Source organism: Hyperolius riggenbachi, chromosome 2 (genome assembly GCF_040937935.1).
Source record: "Hyperolius riggenbachi isolate aHypRig1 chromosome 2, aHypRig1.pri, whole genome shotgun sequence".
NCBI classification, from domain to species: Eukaryota; Metazoa; Chordata; class Amphibia; order Anura; family Hyperoliidae; genus Hyperolius; species Hyperolius riggenbachi.
Genome location: NC_090647.1, coordinates 239337318 through 239355751, shown reverse-complemented (window position 1 = coordinate 239355751; position 18434 = coordinate 239337318). Strand labels below are relative to the sequence as shown.

General features: G+C 40.8%; 1 protein-coding gene across 1 annotated transcript in view; it reads right to left on the bottom strand.

The window, feature by feature from the left end:
• Window positions 1-368: 368 nt before the first annotated feature.
• The window catches only part of PRPS2 (phosphoribosyl pyrophosphate synthetase 2), an 83579-nt gene continuing 65513 nt past the window's right edge, over window positions 369-18434 (bottom strand). Inside the window, exons 5-7 of the mRNA XM_068268366.1 lie at window positions 10779-10952; window positions 9100-9259; window positions 369-3779 (exon numbers count right to left, since the gene is read on the bottom strand). Of these exons, the coding sequence (XP_068124467.1) occupies window positions 3687-3779; window positions 9100-9259; window positions 10779-10952 (427 nt within the window). The 3' untranslated portion in view covers window positions 369-3686. The remainder of the gene's footprint in view (window positions 3780-9099; window positions 9260-10778; window positions 10953-18434) is intronic.

Below are 18434 nucleotides of genomic sequence, written 5' to 3'. Positions count from 1 at the left end.
GAACAACCAATAATAGAACAATAATCATACACCTATATGAATTATGGATAGGTCCCATGAGTTTTATGGTCACATACCAGCCAAAATGATAGCTGCTCTCTATACATTTACTGGTAATGTTACACCATGCAATACACGTGAAAACTAAAACATGAATACCACTTTGGTGGAATTTGATTGGTCATTTTTCCAGCTGCATAAATTTTCATACCACATTTGCATAATCCTGAATTGCAAACGTTTTGCGTCTCCTTGACCATCTGTAGTCATCACAAACATTGCAAAGCATTTATAAGAAAACATTCTTAGATGTCAATGTATGTAATTAAAAAAAAAAACAAAAAACACCACATATAAAGCCAGGTAAATTAGTTCAGGAAGAAATCCTTACAATTTATTGATGGCATTTAAGAAGCAACAAAACAAAAATAGTAATTTTATTGTCAAAATGATTGCAACAGAAACCCATCTAAAAGAAACAAAACATCTTATAAAAACCGAGGTAACACATCGTGCAGCTCTGACTTGTATCAGCTTTGGTACAGCACAATTTGTTTTGAGCTTTGTCAGGTTCCAGAATGGTTTTGATGGTTGATATATGAATGTACCTCATACCTATTATATTGGAAGTAGCTTAGTAAAGCAGACATGCAGTACACACTGCTCAGCCAATCAGGTGGAGACCTATTTCTCTCACTTTTCAGACAACTAGATGTGTAAAGTGAGTGGCGTGAGGCTTCAGTGCATATCCTCTCTACCTCCATAGCTTACTTGAAAGAAGTCTATACTTCTTTCAGAACTGAGAAAAATTAGCAGCGGGGGACAAAATAACACATTTCCAGATACTAAGACTGGAAACTTCTGTGACATAACAAAAGGCATCCTTAATTTCTTTATCCAGTTTGATCAGCCTGCTCACAAGTACAACTTATTTTTTATGGTTGACCACAATGTAGGCAGGTAGGCGCCTAGATTGATTTGCAGGGATCACTAATCTTATGGAACTACTTAATCAAGAACATAGGGAGGAAAAAAACCTATTCCTTTCCCTTGTCCCTTCCATGACAGATGTTTAGCATCTGTTTATCCTAAAATCATTCTGGTAAGTTAAAGAGAACCTGAGACAGCATTATCCTGTTAAAAAAAAACCCCCAAAAAACAACAACACCACCACCTGATTCAGGGGGTGATCAGGTAGCGTCCATTACCGCCGCTCCTACAGCCTATAATGGGTTGGTTTCGTTTTCCAGGTGTTCAGAGTTCACGACGCTGCATAAAGAGCTCTGTGCAGACTTTAGAAAGGCAGGGAAAGGGTGGAATAAAGACAGAAGAGGGGAAGGGGCGTTCCTAATGCCAGAGGGGGACTTTTGCAGGAGTATCTCTCCTGAAAAGGACGCCCCTTACCTTCTTATGCTGAATACACACGTTGAGATTCGATTATTTCCAACATGCTCGATTCGGATTTCGTTTCTGCATGTTAAGTATGCCAAATCGACGGCAGAAACGATCGAAATCCGAATCGAGCATGTTGGAAATAATCGATTCGATCCCGGGAATCGAACGGGAAATCTCAACGTGTGTATTCAGCATTAGATTGGCGACAAGTTGCTTAATTCACTCTGAACTATTTGCATATTATTGCTGGCCCCTACTGGGGATTTTAAATTAGGACTGTGGTAGGGATAAAATTGTAAGTTCCTAAAGGATAGATAGTGACACGATTATGAACCTTGTAAAGCACTTGTCAGGACTATATGAATGCAAAATGATATGAGCAGAACAAGGACAGTTGGATGATACGGTAGCATTGTTATAGGAATTTGCAGAATATAATGCAATAGGAGTTATTCTGTGCTAGCTTGCAGTTATGGCCCTAGCTGTGTGCTGAATAGGTGAAAAGTGACACCCACAGCTGACGTGCATAAAGCATTCATAATTCCCGTATGAATTCAGATGTCCCTAGTTAACAACGCTGTTGGTGATCTGTCTTCGGATCACAATCTACTGACCTCTATGGTTCTTCAGTTATAATTCCTCTAGTGGGCACATCTCGCTCATCTGCCCCGTCCCCTCTCCATATAGCAGAACAGGAGGCCAAGCAGTACATCTACAATGACTGTTCCCTGGTCCATCTTTCTGGGCGACGATTCAAAGGGTTTATGTAGTTTAAGTGTAAACCACTGAATGTCCTTCTGGGTGAAAATGCGCAAAAAACGGCACAGGGAAATGTGGGCACACCATGCACCACCATAAGTCATTCTGTGAATCACAGCTACAGTGGCGCTCAGACAGTAATTTGGGTGCCGTCAAAAGACAGAGCCCGAGTCCACAGCGGCCTGGAGGGGGAATAGTAATTAACGCCGCCTGGACTTTTGCAGGAGATGGGTGAAGAGGTTTTTTTTTTTACTTCACCCTGCACCAAAATTTCCTGATGCTGTTTCAGCATGTATGCCTTTGGGGGACCTTACTGCCCACTAACATTAGGTGGACATGAATTTCTAGTGTCTTTCATTTGCTAGCAAGGCTGCCACTTACTCTTTAAGTGAATATTTCGCATATAAGGAGAATCATGCTCTTCCTGCTGAGGAGGTGGGATAAGGTTGCAGCAACTGCTGACTTTTAGCCACACAGTACCGGACTGCCATGACAATCTACTGAAGCAAGGTCACTGCAGAATTCTTAATTTATCATAGTTGCCTTTAAGTAAGCCCCACTATACTAACACAGCTGTTCAGTCAAGTATTTAAACTGCTGATTAAAGGATGCTGCAGAGGAAATTTTCCAAGGAGAACCTAGTTAGAGAAATAGAAGCTCAAGCTGACCACTAAATGACACGAGTTTCTCTTGCATTATAACATAATGGCTAATGATTTCTATGTTGCCACTGTGCCACTCACTGCCTAGTTCTGAAGTAAATGCAGAACAGATAAACAAGAGATAGCGTGTAGAAGTGATTACATAGGGTTTGGATATACATCAGTAGTCCTTATTGCTGCATGTATTTGTGTGCTTATAAATGCACAATGAAGAAAAACCACAAAAACAATAATGTATCATGTAATTCACAGAAAACATGTACTTCTGCACTTTAAATGCTGGGACACGGGGGAATCGTAACACAGAGTTAACTGTAGGGGACAAATATGGTGCAATGAGAAAGATACACTGATTGTTTCAACTTTGCTGAAGCTGAATAATGCAAACTAGTATTCTAGTAAGAACATACTAAATATCAAACATCTGCTAAGAATAAAATTTCAAATGGATACAGTACAAAATAGGGTTTCTTTATTTCATATTCCTACCCTGCCCAAACCTTCCAAAGCCTTTCACTGTAAAAGGTAACATTCAAAGTGTCAGAACTAACTGGTGACTTTCACCAATAAATCATCTTGCTCAAGTACACAGTGATTGCTGTGCCCAAAACAAACAAAGGTCTTATTAAATACAAAGGTAAGATTAGCAGGAAGCCAAGGCTGCCTTCAGCACTGCTAAGAACAGAAAGCATTCAAATAAACAAAACAAAAAAAAAACCTCTTCTTGCTAAGCAGCATTCCTCCAGGGATGGGGACAGCTTCTGAATCTGCTAACATTTTAATATCTGGCTTTTGGTTAACTTTGCTTAATAAAAAAGGGGGAAAAAAACATATTCAGACGACTGCTGCTGCATGCAGGTTGCTAAAAGTTTATAATGGAACATGGCTGAAGAGGTATGACACAGATTCGCCATTATGAGTCCTTCTAATCGCCTCTGCCAAGATCATAGAAATGTCAATCACCTTGTACAAAGAAAAAGCATATGGTTAGTTACAGCTTACACAAACACTGTAAATTACTTTAAAGTTAGACTAATGCCGGGAATACACGGTGCGTTTTCGCGGCTAGATCGTGCCATTAGATGGCTCGATTGATAATTTCCGACGTGTCTGAACACCAGCTGGATCGATTCCGCGCTCGATACCGTGGGTGGGACAATAGACAAAGATAAGGAAAACAAGCAGAAGATAAGAGAATCGCCCGCGGGGACGAGCGGGAAATCGATCCGGCGACATAATCGAGCCGCGGAAAAATCCCGTGTATTCCCGGCATAACTACAAGAACTCAAGTCACATTGCCACACCCACGGGTTTAAAAATTCAGCCCCTCTTTAGTACATTTTAAAGGATACCTTAGTGCAAATTACGGGGAAGAAGGTATGTTTAGTGGGCTCTCCTCATGCCCACCGCTCGCTCCATTCTCCTCTGTCCCCCTCCGGTAAAGCCTAGCGACCCCATGAACTTACTTCCTGCTTGGGGTTGTAGTGGCTGACTGAGCAGGCGCTGCAGGTCCTTGTTTGCGTAGTCACGGCCAGGAGAACTTGCACAATGTAGTTGCGAGCTGTTAATTTGTACTAAGGTATCCTTTAAAAATCCATATGTTGTTGACCTGGGATTTTACAAACACAAAGTATGAATGAAAATAATTTTGTGTTTGTCTGCATGAGAGTGAGCTCAAGGTGCCCATTGACTATACAATATTTCCTCAGATGAAATCATTAGATAAGATTTGCGAGATAAGTAATCAGAAGGTAATTATAAACTTCCCATAAATTAGTCAATTAGGGCACTCATCAAATCCAACATTCAAAACAACAAAATGTTGAATTCCAATTGACCATAGAATTGTTTTACATCTATTTTCTGTAGAAAATGATTTTCTGTAGAATTCAATCATGAAATTCTGATTTTCTGAGGAAAACATTGTGCTATCAATGTGTTATCAATTGGCACCTTTAGATAGATTGATTGATACACAACTTGCACACACAGATTACCTAAAGACTGCTCTTAGCAGAGTGGGCCTAAAAAGCCCTAGTTTAAAGAAAACCTGAGAGGTTAATAGTAGGGATGATCAATGAGATGCAAATATTTCCGAGTTCATGCAGGACTATGTAAATTTGTATGCAAATTTATGCAGTTTGATAAATGACCAATCAAGTCCCACCCAGGTTTAAATTGATAGGTCCATTTTCAATCTGCATAAATTTACATACAAATTGACATAATCCTGCTTGAACTCGGACATATTTGCATCTTACTGATCACACCTAGTTAATAAGCAGCAGCATTTATAGGTACATGGGGATTCCTCCAGCTCCATGTCTGCCGTGCGCTCCCTTTGTCCCGTGGGGAGCTCCGTAAATTGACCAGTTGTGGTCAGGCAAGTATGCTGCTACTATTAACATCTCTGGTACACTAACTTCTCATATAAATACTGTATATACTTGCGTATAAGCCTAATTTTTCAGCATAAACATGATGAAAAGTTAGCCCCTCCGCTTATATGCGAGTCAGTGGAGCAAAACATAAGGTGGAGCAGGTTTTGTTAATAGCAGAGGAGCGTAAGGATCGTGTACTAGCGATCCTGCTCTTACCAGCTTGCACCCTGCTGTGTCCATGCCCCCCTCTTCCCTGCAACATGGTGTGCAGAGTGTGTTACTCAAGACTACCTGTGTCCCCTGGCTTGTGGAGCGGAGCATGCAAACAACGTGTCAACGGTGCAATGAGCGGGGATTCTTCAAGTGTGGCAATCGCCCTCTCTCATCTCTATGATGCCATCTAGTGGCTTCTTGAGACAGTTGTATGATCCTGGCTGACTTGTACTGGGGGGGGGGGCATCTGGCTACTGTGGAGGGGGCTATATTGGGGAGGGGCTTATACACAAGTCAATCACTTTTTCCTGGTTTCTGATGGAAAAGTGGGTACCTTGACTTATAAACGGGCCAGCTTATATGAGATTATATACGGTAGTAAATTTTCATTAAGTAGTAATACACAATTGCTAGAGTGCAAGCACAGTATAAGGGTTCACCACTGTTGATTCCCCTTTAGCAAACCCACAGAGTTTGACGCTGCTTTGGCCTCAGATAGTGTGTTTCGCATACCTATTTCAATGCCTCCACAAGCAATATGTCAGACAGTTCATCTGCATAGTGATCATGGATAAACTGTCACCCATAGTAATTACAAGATATGATTTTGGGCAAAAATTATCCCAGGCCACAAAAGGGCATTTTTTCTTGAGATTAAAAAAAAATAAAAATAAAAGGGGTTAGGTGTCTCTAAAGCAGGTAGAAAGGGCTAAATACAGGACTAAGTCTTGTAGTCCCGATTAGTTTAAGTTTGTCTGGCTGCATACACAGGTTTTATGCCGAACACTCAATGTCTTATAAACATAGAAAACCACTTTGATCGGGTTAAATAAATGCTTCCCTTAACTACTTTGGCCTCCTGGACGTACTAGCTACGCCTAGGAGGCCATGTGCGCGTCTGCGCGCTCCCGCGGCCGGCCGCGCACGTGCACCCGGCCGCGGATCGTTAGCCCATGAATCAGTGAATCAGGCTATTGTTCCCGATCACTGATTCCTCTCCCCCGCAAAAAAAGCGACAGCTTCTCTCAGAAGCTCTGCTTTTTCTGGCTGTTGCGTCCCCCATGCGTCCCTCTAAGCGTATGTTACGCTTAGAGTGACGTCATGTAAACAAACTCATGGACGCCATCTTGTGGCTAAAAAGTAAAACTACAACTAAAAGTAAAAAAAAATAAAACTTAACACACATTTACATTATAAAAGTAATGTTTACATCCCACCCTCCCAAAAAAATACCCAAATAAAATGTTTAATATAAAAAAAAAAAAAAAAAAAAATTAATAATAAAAAAACATGTAAATATTTATCTAAGGGTCTAAACTTTTTAAATATCAATGTAAAGATGAAATATTTCTATATTTTTTTTTATTCTAAACTTGTTAATAGTGATAGATGCAAAACAGAAAAAATGCACCTTTATTTCCAAATAAAATATTGTCGCCATACATGGTTATAGGGACATAATTTTAATGGTGTAATAACCGGGACATATGGGCAAATACAATACGTGAGTTTTAATTATGGAGGCATGTATTATTTTAAAACTATAATGGCCGAAAACTGAGAAAATGAATTTTTTCAGTTTTTTTCTTATTCTTCCTGTTAAAAATGCATTTACAGTAAAGTGGCTCTTAGCAAAATGTACCCCCCAAAGAAAGCCTAATTGGTGGCAGAAAAAACAAGATATAGATCAGTTCATTGTGATAAGTAGTGATAAAGTTATAGGCTAATGAATGGGAGGTGAACATTGCTCGGATGCATAAAGTGAAAATGACTGAAGGCTGAAGTGGTTAAGCATTAAAAGAAAAAAAAAATTCCACTATATTTTTATTAACAGGGTAAATAGTCAGAAATTCACCTAAGAAAATGCATGTTATCGGAGATTTACTGCATTTACTTTGCACTGTAATACCAAATTTCATACAGCAGGTGGCACGCAGGGATCTGACATAACAGAATGCATGTCAGATCAATTGTAATTTCCATTTACCAAAAATCTATCAAAATTATTGATCAAATAGAAAATTTCCCATCGATTGGGGTCGTGCAGGAGTTGCAGTGGATCAATGGCACATGATGTAGCGGTTTAGTCGATTTTAAGTAGATTTCAGGATTAAAACTTTTGAAAATCCATGAGCTGTGTGGGGTAGGAATCAATCACTCTCTGATCAGATTTAGATCAGAGAGGTGTCAATCATTAAGCCACATTGAATGGCAATCTATGTGTATGGCCACCTTCAGTTCACATTACAAATTAAAGAAACGCTGAACACAATGAAAAAATGCCATACTGAATTTACCTGGGGGTTCCTCCAGCCCCCGTAATCTGATCTCCTGCTGGTTACTCTGTTAGCTGTGAGACTTGGCCAGGAGTCATGCACAACCATGCATGCGTGGCCTGTCCGCGGCTGTCTCACTGACGGTGATGGCACGCAGATAGACCACGTATGCGCAAGTGCGCACGACTTCTGGCCAAGTCTTGCAGCTAACAGAGGAACCAGCAGATGAACAGAGGGAGCCCAGAGGATGCCGTGAGACTTCACCGACAACGGGGGGCTGGAGGAAACCCTAGGTAAATTAAGTATGGCACATTTTTTGTGTGTTACGGGTCACTTTAATGAATTGCAAAATTTTACTGCTTGATGCAAATAGACCAAACAAGCAGTTACAGTCAATTTGACTGGTCTAATTTTAATCTGCATACAAACTGCACAATTTGTATCAACCTGGAACAATTCACATCTCTAGATCAGATGTGCCCCCAAGGATTACGCAGCCCCATTATATATAGCCAGATGTGCCCCCAGGCATTAGGTAGCTTCCCCCCCCCCCCCCCCCCCCAGTACAGATAGGCCCCCAGGATCAGTTAGCCACCTCCCTCAAGTATAAATTGCCAGTTGCACCCCCAGTATTAGGTAGTCTCCACCTTTTATAGATAGCCAGATGTCCCCCATTTTAGGCAGCCCCCCCCCCCCCCCAATATGCTGAGTGATGTGAGCAGAAGCGAAAGCACAACTCACCTGTCAGCACCGCCGGGAACTTCTGCAAGTCTTCTCCCCATCATACAGTTACATATCTTCTCGCTGACCCCTCTAGTGGTGCAATAATGAGGTACCACTAGGGGACAGCAGAGAGGAGACACGGAACTGTGCAACTGTCTCTTCCACTCGCGAGGGGGGTGGCACACTCGCCTTCCCCTGACTGCCGCTGCTTGCCCAACTAACGGCCGCGGTAGCCGGCAGCCCAGCCACCAATAACCCACCATAATTAAATGGTGAAAATGGGACATGCTTGGGGGCCCCCCCTGTGCTCTGTGGCTCAAGGGCAATTGCCCCCCCCCCCTCCTTATGGTAGTGCCAGCCCTGCCTAGTCCTACAGCACAATAGTGGGCCAAATCTGTCTCACTCTACCCCTTTATAGGACAGTACATGAGGAAACATTCATAGGACGTTCCTACAGCATGGTTCCATTCATGTGTCTGCCCCCTCCCCGCCCCCCATCATAGCGCAGTAATTCTGCTTGCTTGCAAATCTATTCCAAAAATGACGCCCCAAAACATCTGTTAAGATCATTTTAGGTGACAAAATCATGCAAGTGTATTTAGCTTAACAGTTCAGTGTCCTGGAATAAATACATTTCATGATTGGATACAAAATAAGTTACATTATCCATCATTCTTATTAGAAGTATACCTGGATCTTTGGACAGTGTTTCATTTTTTCTTCTTGCGGGATTGTATTCGTGACCACAACAGCCTCAAATGCAGCATTATTGACGCGGGAAATAGCGGGGCCAGAGAAGATTCCATGTGTTAGGATTGCATAAACTTTTGTTGCTCCAGCAGAAAGTAGTCTGTACAAAGGAAATAACATCCAGATAAATACTGTGCCTTACGCAAACACACTGTGTATGCTATGGAATTTCTGGGAAAAGAGATCTGTCATGAATACAAATAACAAATCTTTCAGTTTCACTAGCACATGCTAAACAAATAAGCTTTTTATTTGCAAAAAATGTGTGGTTTGGTTAGAAAACAACATCTTAACACAGGACCAAGTATGAGACAATACAACAACAACTAGCGACCTTAGCCCGTTTAAAAAAGCGGTAGGTCTGTCATAACTCCGCCGAACGCACGCACCTGTTGCGCGCACGCCCACCCACTGGGCCCTGTCCTCCCTCAGCTCTCCTCAGGGTCTCTGCGTCATTCCCTGCACATGCGCAGTGCAAAAAAGCACTGACACAGGGACATAACAGACGCAGAGACAGGGATATTATATAAAGAGATAATAATAATATTGTCCACAGTTCTAAGAATGCATCTCACCATCCTTCATTTCACAGTCCTTAGGAGGACATCTTTTTCTGGAAAAGTAGTTGGTGGTTTAACTAACTAAAAGCGGCCATTAACAATACAATTTTAGGATCGATCGGACAATTTTGTGATTGGAAGAAAACAATCTTCCCGAACCAATGTAGTAGAAGTGTAAACGGAGTGAATATACTTTGGATACTTTAGGTCACAGGTGTCAGACTCAAGGCCAGAATGTGTCCCTCCTTGCCATTTTATGTGGCCCTCAAGAGCTTTAAATAGCCACCATTGTAAGCAAGAACGACAGCACACTGCCTTCTGCCCATAGGCGCACATCAGCAACAGTGTTTCTAATTAAAACTTCAATTTGAGCCAGGGTACAGCAATAACCCACGCTCCCCCCCCCCCCCTCAACAAAATGAGAATGGGGTGCCCTGGTGGGATCCAAATGTTCAATCTTAATAAACGATTGGGCCTATGACTTACATTTTGGCCCCTTTCGTGATCGAGTGACAGATAGGTGTGCAGCCTGTGGCCACGTATGTAGCTTGTAGAGGAGCACAGCTGCTGAATTGGTCAGAGCGCATTAACTGCAAGGAACCAGAATGACTACAAGGCGGCCGGAAGCCCTAGGTAAGTTAAACTGGGCACATTTTGTTCACTTCAGGTTTCATTTAACTGAGTACTAAAGGAGCCCATTTGATTTTCCTCAGCAGAACAGATCAGTATGATCGAAGTTGATGCTCCAACATGGTCGCCCAATCATAATTTTCTGTCCAGTACACTGTTCTGTACCAGCACACTGCCCAGCATTTCGCAATTTCTTTTGTCAAGGGGTGCTTTGAAAAGATTTCTAAATAACTAAGGGTACCCTCATGCAAAAACGATGAGAACCACTGATATAGGCACAGCTTGTTTTGTACATGAGAGAATGACATCACTATTGTAAAATGGGGCTAAAATCAATATTACCAAGTATACTAAATTACTGAGCAGGGCCCAATTTAAGCACATGTACAAATAAAGTATAGCAAAACTTTTAAATGAGCCAATACTTACTTATCCGCAGCATGGCATATAGTGCCACATGTGTCCGCCATGTCATCTACCAAAATTGCAACGCGATCTTTCACATCTCCAACCAATACCATCCTGTCTACCTCATTGGCCTTCTTCCGCTCCTTGTGAATGAGTGCAAACTCAACGTTTAGACGATCAGCAATTGAAGTCACCCTGTGAAAAAGACAGTACCGAGATTTTAAAAAAGTGAAGATGTTTTATAATACATACACTTATCTAGTTTTGCCTGAATGGCAAGATGATCAGCGAGTTATCAATTTTAAGTTTATTGTAATTGTGTTGCAAACTGCAAGTAGCCTGGAAACAAGCCATTTCAAATCATTGGCTCCTACGTTTATGTGGTCAGTTCCAAGCAGCAAGGCATCTACAGCAAAACTGCAGTATACTAAAATGATCACGCTTATCCTTGCATGAGTTTCAATCATAGCTGTTTATGTATATAATTCTCAAAGGAATTCTACAAGCCGAATGTTGGGCAGTCTGTCACACAAGGTTTTAACCAAAAGCAGAGATTTCCTAGCTTTTTTTAAAATTATTTATTAAACAGATTTATTGAGATGTTCGGTAATACAAAACCATCAAAATACAAAAATATATATCACAACATCAATGCATACAGAATAGGGTGAGATTTCCTAGCTTTATGCAGAAAAAAATTAACAAGCAAAAATGAAGTGCAATGTAACAGTATTGCATGCAGGATAGAAAAACTGTACAAGGCTATGACAGGCACAGCTATACTGTGGCATATCACTGCTTAACGCATTAATTCAAACCGGTCATTTTTATATGTCCGGTTTGAGCACGTACTAATGCGTCCTGTCAATCAGCGGCGGGGTTGTGCAGTCCTGCTCCCGCAATTAGTTCACGTCAGGATTTACATGCCAGTGATTGAAAAAGGGAAACCTGTGTTCACCAAGCCAACCGAAGTGCTTGGAATGAATGAACATGACCCCAATCAGAGGCCATGTTCATTAATTATAATGAAAGTAACAGTATTTGAGTGTGGAGTCGCACTTGCTTGGCTTCCATCAATTTCAGATGGTCAGGTGTGCAGATCTAATAGTCCCGGACACCATGGGACTCAAACTGTGGCAAATGAAGAGAAAGATCCGCACCACCTTCAGAAAAGCTTAGTCTGTTTTATTGGAAAAAAACATACAAATTTAAAAAGAACTTTAAGGCAGGACAGTCCACTGTTTCGGGCTCCTGCCCATCTTCATGCTGCCTAGTTCTGAAGTAACATACAAAAACACCAACATATATACAGAGAAACAACCAATCACTGAGTATATACTAATTAGAGGACCTGATGGGAAACAGCCTATTTACATATCTAGTCACACCTCCAACTCCCCCATTGGTGGATCTGAGCAAGATCCAAACATTCAAAAAATAACTGTCAATAATGGCTGAATAAAAAAATATCAAAATCAGGCATGCCTCTAAGATGTATTGGCAAGATATCAGCCAAAACGCCATGGTGGAATATGCTGAATCGCAGAAAAAAGAAAAAATCCAAAAAGTAACATTTTATTAAAGAAAACAAAACATCAAAATCCGCATGGAAATGACACATAAACGCATCAATACGACGCGACGCCATACCCGCATACGCGTATAGATGACGTAATAATGCATATCCTCTATCTAGACTACTGACGATCAAAAATACGCATCTATGCCGGACGTATATACACATGAGACAAGCGCTCAAAAAATGACGCATAAACGTATAAAAAATTACGTATCAATAAAACAATCGCCTAGAAAGTACCAATGTGTGGGCGAAAATATGGAATAAAGCCTCTTTTGACTCGATGGTCCATATGGTAGCTCGTATACACCGAGAACTTCCTAAACTGGAGATTAAAATGAGTATGTTGGAATCTGAGCTTAAAGATATCCTCAGTGATGATGACTTTCGGGTTTATCTGGAGACTTTAGACACCAAAATGAAGTCTTTTGCTGTTGGTCTAGAGGACTCTAAGAGATCTAAGTTTAAAAGGGACCGAAATGACTATACTAATGGCTATGTTTACAGCTGGCAGAGGCGGACCCTTCCCGGCAAGAAACCGTTCCAACCATCCCCTAGAGGGAGAGGTAGACCGGGTAACATTAGAAAGAACCGTAGACCACAGCATCAATCTGGTGTAGATACATCTGGAGGATCATCTTCTGATTTTTTATCCTCCCGGGACCACTCTCCAGAAACAACAAACGTAAGAACAGACGAGGTGGTAAGAAACACAGGAGGAAATACAATCAAACAGAAGAGTCCAATGCAACTCAGGAAGCGACCTTGACACCCTCACTGGTCGTGAATATCTCTAAGTATCCATTAAAAGATTCTGAGAAGAAGGTTCTCGAATATGGACTTTCTTTTTGCCCAACTAGTTTTCCGGACTTTTTTTCACTGGATGTCGAACTAAATAGTTTTTTCAGAACACTGAAACTAAAAAATTTTTTCGGGACTCCCCGATCTGAGAGTATTTTTCACTTCACTGCTCCTGCCCGAGATGAATGTCTTACATTACAGGGTTTGGGCCTTAGGAATAAAAGTGCATTTACCCCAAATAGTCACCCGGCCATTGATTTATTTTCTAAAAGGGTCATGGGGGATATTGGTAAGGTTGAGAAGATAGTGAGAACGGGAAAGCTAGTTGTGAATCATAATTTGAGTTCAGATGAAAGGAATGCTATTAGATCTTTAGAACAGAATTTACAAATCATCATTCGCCCAGCGGACAAGGGAGGAACAGTGGTCATACTTGATAGGGATTATTATATCCAGGAAATTGAGAAACAATTATCTGATGTTAGAGTGTATTGCAGGTTGGATGGTAATCCGATTGTTTCCATCATGGGCAAAATTGATGTTTTAGTTAAACAAGCCCATGATAGTGGATTAATTGGTGATGATTTATCTAAGTTTCTTATCAATCGGTGCCCATCCACTCCATTGCTATACACTTTACCAAAAATACATAAGAATACTCTTTTTCCCCCAGGACGACCTATTGTTGCTGCTACTAATTCTGTTTTTTCTCCCTTAGCCTCTTTTCTTGATCGAATTCTCCAACCATTTGTTTGTAGCCTGCCATCATTTATTAAAGACACTGGGGCCTTTTTGGAAGAGATCGGTAAGTTTACTGATGTTGAAGATCATTGGTTGTTAGTGACCCTGGATGTTGAGAGCCTCTACACCTCCATCCCACACGATGGGGGTGTGGAGGCTGTCGAGCATTATTTGTTCACATCGTCTGATTTTGACGACTCTCAAAGGGCTTTCCTGCTGGCGCTCTTGAATATTATTTTGAGAGAAAATTATTTTCTTTTTGATGGGTCTTTTTATCTTCAATGCAGGGGAACAGCGATGGGGTCAAGTGTGGCCCCTGTCTATGCTAACCTTTTTATGGGTCTTTATGAAGAAGCCTTTGTCTATACCAATTCTTTTTTTCAGAAATATGCCAGATGTTGGCTTCGTTACATAGACGATGTTTTTTGTCTGTGGGCGGGGCCACACTCGGCCCTAGTTGATTTTGTCAGTTCCCTGCATTTGAAGTGTCCCTTCATTAAATTGACCATCAATTATCATCAGTTGATGATTTCTTATTTAGACACCATGGTTATCAAGGAAGATGGACACTTGGTGACCGATCTTTTTCGTAAAGAGACCGACAGGAATGCTATTTTACATTTCAGGAGTTTTCACCCGCAGCACATGATCCATAATATCCCTGGTGGACAGTTCCAACGGGTTGACAGAATTGTCAGCCAGGAGGGCAAACAAGACTTGAGGTTGTCCGAAATGGTGGTACGCTTTAAGCAAAGGGGATACCCTACCAAATCACTTCTTAACCAACTTGATAATAGACCAGGTGGGGGTAGGAGAAGGAGAGGCTCTGGTAGACAAGACAAACAAGATAGGGTTGCATTTGTTTCCACTTATAGTGTAGTCAGTAGTCAAGTGGAACGTTGTATTAAACGACATTGGAATATTCTTAGGGATTCATTACCTTATATTAAGGAATTTAATCGCCCCCCTATGTTCTGTTACAAAAGAGCACCCTCCCTTAGGAGTAAATTGGTTCATTCTGATATCAGTATTAATAAACAACCAAAGCAATGTGGCATTTTTCCCTGTTTACAATGTCATATTTGTAATAGCCTCATTAAGGGTGATACCTTTTTTCACCCTATGAGTGGTAAACGATATGCCATACGAGATAGGTACACTTGTGATTCTCGTTGGGTGGTTTATATGCTTAAATGCCCATGTGGTAAGTGCTATGTTGGCCAAACGACACAGAGATTGAAAGATCGTTTGGCCTCGCACAAATCTACCATTCGCAAAAAGAATATGGATCAGGCCGTTTCAGAGCATTTTACTACCTTTGGACACAATGTTAGTCAGCTTAGGGTTTGTGTCATCGATGGGGTTAAACAGGATAATAAAGGGGGTGATAGATTGTCTAGATTATTGAAGTTAGAATCTAAATGGATCAGAGAACTTGACACTGTGAATAGTGGGTTAAATAAAGAGTATGATTTGAGACTAGATTGGTGATACTGATAAACTCAGATATTTATAGGCCTTATTAGCTTTCTTTTATTGGATATTTTTTATTATACTACCAATCATCTGATATACCATTGGTGGAAAGTGCTGAATTGATTTTTTTTCATATATGGCATGATTTTTTCATATATGGCATTTTTATGTTTTTGGCATTTTTTGGCATTTTTTCAGCATTTTCTTGGCATTTTTTTGGCATTTATTTGACATTTTTTTGGCTTTTTTTGACATTTTTTCGGCATTTTTTTGGCATTTTTCGGCATTTTTTGGTGTTTGGTTAATTTTACGCGTATTTTTAGTCGCAAAGATTGCGTATAGTTAGGACGCGTTCATGTGGCACTTTCTAGGCGATTGTTTTATTGATACGTAATTTTTTATACGTTTATGCGTCATTTTTTGAGCGCTTGTCTCATGTGTATATACGTCCGGCATAGATGCGTATTTTTGATCGTCAGTAGTCTAGATAGAGGATATGCATTATTACGTCATCTATACGCGTATGCGGGTATGGCGTCGCGTCGTATTGATGCGTTTATGTGTCATTTCCATGCGGATTTTGATGTTTTGTTTTCTTTAATAAAATGTTACTTTTTGGATTTTTTCTTTTTTCTGCGATTCAGCATATTCCACCATGGCGTTTTGGCTGATATCTTGCCAATACATCTTAGAGGCATGCCTGATTTTGATATTTTTTTATTCAGCCATTATTGACAGTTATTTTTTGAATGTTTGGATCTTGCTCAGATCCACCAATGGGGGAGTTGGAGGTGTGACTAGATATGTAAATAGGCTGTTTCCCATCAGGTCCTCTAATTAGTATATACTCAGTGATTGGTTGTTTCTCTGTATATATGTTGGTGTTTTTGTATGTTACTTCAGAACTAGGCAGCATGAAGATGGGCAGGAGCCCGAAACAGTGGACTGTCCTGCCTTAAAGTTCTTTTTAAATTTGTATGTTTTTTTCCAATAAAACAGACTAAGCTTTTCTGAAGGTGGTGCGGATCTTTCTCTTCATTTGCCACAGTTATAATGAAAGTAAAACGGAAAGTTTAAAAAAAAAATTCACCCAGGGTAGTGTTTGTAGTGCCATCTAGTGGCTAAAGTAAAGTGAATGTAACAGTTACCGATAATACCTTGTTAATCCCCCTCCCCCATAGTTACCAAACACATGTTTAAAAAAGTGACAGTTAAAGAATATAAAAAAAAATACATAGTTACCTTAGGGTTTGAGCTTTTTTAATATGCATGTCATGAGGGGCAAACATATGATTCAGCCGCCAGGAGATTTGGGCACAGGGTAAAGCCGACAAACTGTTTATCCTGCTTCTCCACAAGTCCCTGCGGCGCCAATTAAAATTTTCCCTCCAGGCAGCCATGGATAGTGGGGGAAAGATGCAATTTGGCTTCCAGCTACTGCTGGCAGCCAAATTACAGTGTTTTGATAGCAATTTGTGCTCCATCTTTTGACTGTGCCCAAATTACTCACTGAGCTTTTCTATAGCCGTAATTCCTACTATGGGCTATGGTGGAGCTGGCTGCGCCCGCAATGTCCTGCGCTGTTTTAACAGCACTCGCATGAGGGTATATTACTATTTTAGCAAATAAGGGATTATAATTGTTGACAGGGTGCAAAAGCAAAACACTTTTTTTCCAAATATATTGTTGCATACATTGTACTAGGAACATAATGCTGTGATATCTAGGACAAATGGGCAAAATGTGTGGGGTTTATCTATACAGGTAGTAGTATTGTTTATTTTAAAACGAATGGGGATGATATTGGAGAAAGTGTATTTTTTCATTTTTGTTCTTGTATTGCCCTATAAAATGCATAGAAAATAAAGTAAAGACAAATATTGCCCCCAAAAAGCTTAATTTATGGTGAAAATAATATGATACAGATCATTTAGGTGTGATAAATGGCGATTAAGTTATGGCCAAATGAATGGGAGGAGTGCTGACAGGGAAAAATGGTTCTTGGCAGTAAGGGTAAAATACCCTGTGGGGTTCAGTGGTTAACACTCCTTTGTGCTATTTAAGAACACCTGAATTGAGAAAGATATTGACGCTGCCATATTTATTTCTTTTTAAACAATATTAGTTGCCTGGCATCCTGCTGATCATCTGCCTCTAATACTCTTAGCCATAGCCCATAAACAAGCACGCGTGAGATGCTTCTGAAGTCTGACAAAATTAGCTGCACGTTTGTTTCAACAGTAAGATTCAGACACTACTATAGTCAAAGAGATCAGCAAGACAGCCAGGCAACTGGTATGGTTTAAAAAGAAACAGGTCAGCCTCCATATGTGTCAGTTCAGGTGTCCTTTAAGTTTGGGTACAGCAATTGTAACATGTAGGCACTTCACATATTCTGTATTATCATTTATGGTCATACAGAGAGTAAAGACTCGACCATATGAACGAGTCTTGCTGCCCAGTGGGGATGGTTGACCAGATCCTTCAGGGGACATTGCACTGCTAATTAATGCAAATTTACTACTCCTGTATTAAAAATGAAATGCTAAACTGGGGATTTACTGAAATATTACAAAAGCTGCTGCTGCTGACCTGGTTTGAAAATCTAGTTGCCTGGATATCACACTGACCTGGCCTGGCTTTAGCAGTTTCAGTCACACACATGCAACAAGCATGTAGCTAATATAGTCAAAGGTCAGCAATGAGTGTCCACTTCCAAGTACCTAGTTCCTAGATTGTTCTGCTGACATGTACATTGCAAACTACCATGTGCAGACTCTGGTGACACCAAGTGGACAATAATAGTTTTAACATGGAACTATGCAGGAAAAGGATTCCCATAAAGCTCAAAACAAAATGAATCTGATTAAAAAATGCCATGCGTTTGTGTTAACCACTTGCCGACCAATGGATTTTTCACTGATCGGTGCTGCGGGGGCTCTACAGCCCGCAGCACCGATCAGGAGTGCAGCAGGGCGATCAGCCTACCCCCCTTTTTTCCCCACTAGGGGGATGTCCTGCTGGGGGGGTCTGATCGCCGCCGACCATCTGCGTTTTGCGGGGGGGGGGGGCTTCTCAAA